The sequence below is a fragment of the Olea europaea genome, chromosome 1 (assembly GCF_002742605.1).
Source record: "Olea europaea var. sylvestris chromosome 1, O_europaea_v1, whole genome shotgun sequence".
Classification (NCBI taxonomy): domain Eukaryota; kingdom Viridiplantae; phylum Streptophyta; class Magnoliopsida; order Lamiales; family Oleaceae; genus Olea; species Olea europaea.
Window position 1 is genome coordinate 29,429,963 of NC_036237.1, and position 4,662 is coordinate 29,434,624.

Here is a 4,662-nt window from a genome sequence, read left to right on the forward strand (position 1 = left end):
ACATGATAAACCTGTATACTTGCCAATATTAACCATGTGCTAAATATATTATATCATAATCTCCAATTTTACCATGTTTGTGAACAATATAACCAAAATAGCAATATTGTTAAACATTTGGAATCTCTTCCTCCTAAATTTTCTTTAATTCCACAAGCCCACATCCTCCCAACATGGCTCAGAAAATAATGAAAAAATTGGATAGAGCACAAAAAGGAGAGATGTTTCAAAAGTCCCCCAAAAATGAAACTGAAACTAGTAAAAACCCTCTTCCAGTCAAAACCAAAAAGAAGAAAAAAAATGTGCCAAATAATTAGACTCAAAATTTAGACCAAACAAGTTACTAACATACGAAGATAAACATTAGTATGCAAAATTACTTAATGGATTAAATGCAACCATACGAGTCATTTTGGTCATCCAAATTCCTTTTTCTAAGTTATGACACTGCATTGCATATTTATTTTGGTATCCAGAATACTTTTCTAAATTAATCATCATACCTTATTTTTTATTTCTATTTGTTAAATTAACAGGAATACTCGTGTAACTGATGTAAAGACAAGAATTCAATATTTTCTGGCAAATTTGACCTCGTCAACTGTTCTCTTTGCCTTCTGAAGACGAATTTCATAATCCTTCACGAGGTTCTGACCTCGAGGGGACCTTAGAGTGTAAGAATTATCTAACTCCCATGAAGCATGCTCGTAACCAAGACCACACCATTTCACAAGCCATTCACACAGGCAATCTGAACTATCAATGGAAGGCATGATCTGATGCTTATTTTGCAGTCTAGAGAAGATAATTAATCTTTTCTTCAACAGACGGTGCGGCACTGTCCATTCTGCATTCCATCTCACCACCTAAATATCAGACAAACAATCATATTTACTGGGCACCAATTGTTTTGAGCTAATAGAAGTTCTTTTAGTAAAATATTGTTATTTGTGTCAACTAATAGCACATACCAATTAACCAAGAAATCAAATTGAGCATTTAGGAGAGAAATGATTTAACCTGATGTTTTGAATTAAATTCTGCAAGAAGAAGATTTTGTGGAAGCAATTGTTTCTCAGGCAACCAATGGTTGTGGATGTGAGCAAGGCCATGGTATTTAGCAAGATACTGCTTCTGCCTTCGCACTCCTAAGATCAATGCACAAAATTTAATAGAATTATCACAAAAATTATGCTTAAACTGAAGATTTATAACATTATAGAATATTGTACCAATATTAAAAACATTACTCACTCCATTTTAAAATGAACAACTCACTTAACTTGGTCTGTTTCAATACAATGTCATTTGACCTTAAATCAACATAATTTTAATGTCTTTTCCAAAATTACCCTTTAATTGATGACTACCATAAATAAGTTTACTAACACATGGTCCCACAGTTCCACACTCAAATGGTGTAGGAAACCCAACAATGTAAACTATCTCCAGCCACATCATTTTAGCATGAACCTTCACAACCAATTTTGAAAGCCAGCTCCTCTTCCCAAAAACGGCAACCACTCCTATCAAACCCAAAAAAATGAGGGGGTTTCACCGCCAACATAATAATTTGAACCTGAGAAACCATACCAGGCTATCTCAGTTATAGTAGCAAAACAAACTCGGAATACACAATCACCACCACTGAATCAATCTTCCAATCATAATCCTTCAACTACCCATTTCCATTTGTTTCTTCATAAATCATTAACATGAGATCAGTTAAAAGTATTTTGTACTATACACGCGGTGAGTTTGAGGTTTAGGAATTTGGTGTAGGTGGCCGGTACTTCTCTTTCCTTTTTAGGTTAATCTGTTTCCTTAAACTAGAAACAGTAATAATGAGAGTTCGGAGGCTTTACTGATGCCTGAGTTCTAGGGGTAAATGGTAGCTGGAAGTCTTTTGTACCATCACTTTTTCAAGCATGGTTTCAGTTGTGTATGAGAGATAATGGGGGTTTTATTTTGATGGTTGTGATGTCAATGGACTTCATGGTGGTTAAGGAGGTTGNTATGCCAGAGTCAGACCTTCAGCATTCGATATCTCCACTTCTCTAGCATTCCAAATTGACTCTACTCCTAGTGACACTGAATGGGCACCTAATTCTACCTTCTTCTTCACACACCATAAACAGTGCCAAACTCCTGCTGGAACATCACTTAGAGGAGGATCTAGACACGACAGATGGTAACATCTCTTGCATCCATTTCCAATGCAGCACCTGAAATGGGAATGGCGTATATATCATAACAAAGACCAGGGGAAACAAGGTACTGAATATGCAAATACTACTACTTAAGTAGAACTAACTTAACTGCACATAAAATTAATTATCGCTGTGAAACTTAGAGCACAAACACAAACGTTTACTCACAAGAGTTCGCCACCTTGATTGCAGATGACACACACGTTATTGGGACCACCCATTCGATAATCTGAATGTATCTCGTTCAGGTGCTCATCGCTGCAACATCTTCCAGCAGATTCAGTGTAAATAGCAGCTTCCTGATCCCCTCTATCCTAATGCACAAGGCATTACCAAAGCAGCATTAAAACAGTTATGAATAGCACATCTCCATTACGCAAATGATTATAGAAAGTCTTGTGAGCTTTGATTTCTTACGGATGCTCACAATTAAGGACATCAATGGAAAATAGTCTCTGTAACAAAATTTAAGTTCAAGACCATAGTCATAAAACAAGAAGGAAGAGAAATAGGCAAAAGATGCACTTTAAAAACAAATACAGGAAGCAATGAAATTGAGACAGTGGAGAGAAGGGGTTCACGCTGCCCTATTAATATCAATTAAGCCCAGTCCTTAAACAGGATAAACGTAAGCTACAGTAGGCATCAGCTGATCTCACCAGGCCCTAATCCACTCACTTCCTGGATAATTATCAAGCTCAGGACATGGCAATAATATTCAAAACAACTCAAATTATTTGACAGCATCTCCAACAGACAGTTATTTATTGAACATTAAGGAGGCCACAAGAAAAATCTGCTGCAGCAAACAGAAGTACCTTTTTTTTTATTTGTGGGATGGAGGACACACAAGTCGGAGAAATTTTCTGTATATTGCGCTGAAAGCAACAACAGAATACACAAAATAATTTAGACTAGCCATCACAGACAATGAATCAACAGCAAAAGATATAACGAAACTTGGATATGCTCCTTTTCTCCAGAGAAGTAGAACAAAAAAGTTTTCAAAAGCATGGATGAGGATACGTAATTAAGTAGAGATTTTATAGTGGCTTGATTTCTTTGGGTAAAATACACGAATTTATGGTTCATAGAAATGCAATTACAATCGACAAGAGGATAATTAATCCTCTAACAAAAATAAAAAGAAAGCCTAAGAGCAATTAAAGCAAAAGAAATACCCTTTAACTCCTTATCTGTATAAATCCACAACAATGATAAACATTTGACTCTTTCCCATGACAGAAATTTCTTGGTCACTCCCTTCAAAATCCTATTTTTTTCTCCCCATCTATTTCACCTAAAAGATGGCCAAGACTGCATTTTCCATATAACCTCGCCCATTTTGTCCTACAAAGCCAAAGTGCTTTTCAAGGAGTAATTTGTCGCAATTTCCATGGAACCCAATTAAAGCAAAACTCTCGAAGAAGAGTACAACATACACATATTGCAGCATCAAAATGTGAAAACAGGCTATGACTACATCCAAATCCTCTTGCACATCTCAGGCCATCAAAGCAAAGAGAGAAATAAAGGACATTTCTTTTGAACCAATTCACAAGTAGAAATCTTCCCATGAAACACCTTAATCCTACTGGACACAAGATTTCCAGAAATGAACTAGAACTGGTAAAAGATTAGTTTGAGAACAAACAAGAGCATGAAAGAACAACTTGAAAAAAAGGACCACAAGAAATCCAACCACCACAGCCTTTGACATTTTGAGAAGGCTTAACAGGAACATTCTCAAGGATAATAAATAACGAGAAAAAGTTTAAAATTTCACCATCCCTTGAGTTGCATTAAAACTGAAAATTCCAATTTATGGTCACATTTTCTAATAATGAACCTACAATAAGGACATTATTAAGCAAAGAAAGATTATATAAACTAGAAAATGCAGCAGCATGGGAACAACCAATTCAAACTTCCTCCCAGAAATGTAACTGCTACAGCCACGTCCAATTTTTTGAACTAGAAAAAGAAGAAAATCCCTCACATATATAATATTCCAAAGGTTTAAGGGAACCTCATAATTGTTTTTAAATGCCGACCATTATGGTCCGACACATGCTCCTGCAATCCTACCCAAAAGGACGACTGTTCCAAGGGAGATCTCCCAAAAAAATTCCTATATGAGACAAGTTTTAGTCCCTAAGGTTTCCCACTCCTTAACCACCTCTACACTTCTACATCTTGTTTCCAAATACCAAGCTACCTAAATACTGTCCAATTTCCTCCTCAGCATTTGATCATATTTAGTGACTAGCCAAGCCTCCAGTGTCCTAATAAGACGCATTACAAATATGTGGATTTTTTTAACAAGGAAAGAGGGCTTTTAATTTTTGACCACTCAATCTAGATATATCAGAGATTCTTCAACAGGTATTAACCTCTTGTGTAATAAGTTGACTTGGACAGATCAAAAAAGTCATTATGAAAAGAATAATAA

The 4,662-nt window shown here is 35.9% G+C and overlaps 1 protein-coding gene across 2 annotated transcripts in view; it reads right to left on the reverse strand.

Moving 5' to 3' along the window:
* LOC111400253 (chromodomain-helicase-DNA-binding protein 3-like) overlaps window positions 1–4,632 on the reverse strand; it is a 27,575-nt gene extending 22,943 nt beyond the window's left edge. For both annotated transcript variants that reach the window (XM_023027681.1, XM_023027676.1), the window contains exons 1-4: window positions 2,379–4,632; window positions 2,032–2,225; window positions 1,021–1,148; window positions 594–866 (exon numbers count right to left, since the gene is read on the reverse strand). In XM_023027681.1, the coding sequence (XP_022883449.1) occupies window positions 594–866; window positions 1,021–1,148; window positions 2,032–2,225; window positions 2,379–2,431 (648 nt within the window). In that variant the 5' untranslated portion in view covers window positions 2,432–4,632. The remainder of the gene's footprint in view (window positions 1–593; window positions 867–1,020; window positions 1,149–2,031; window positions 2,226–2,378) is intronic.
* Window positions 4,633–4,662: the final 30 nt, after the last annotated feature.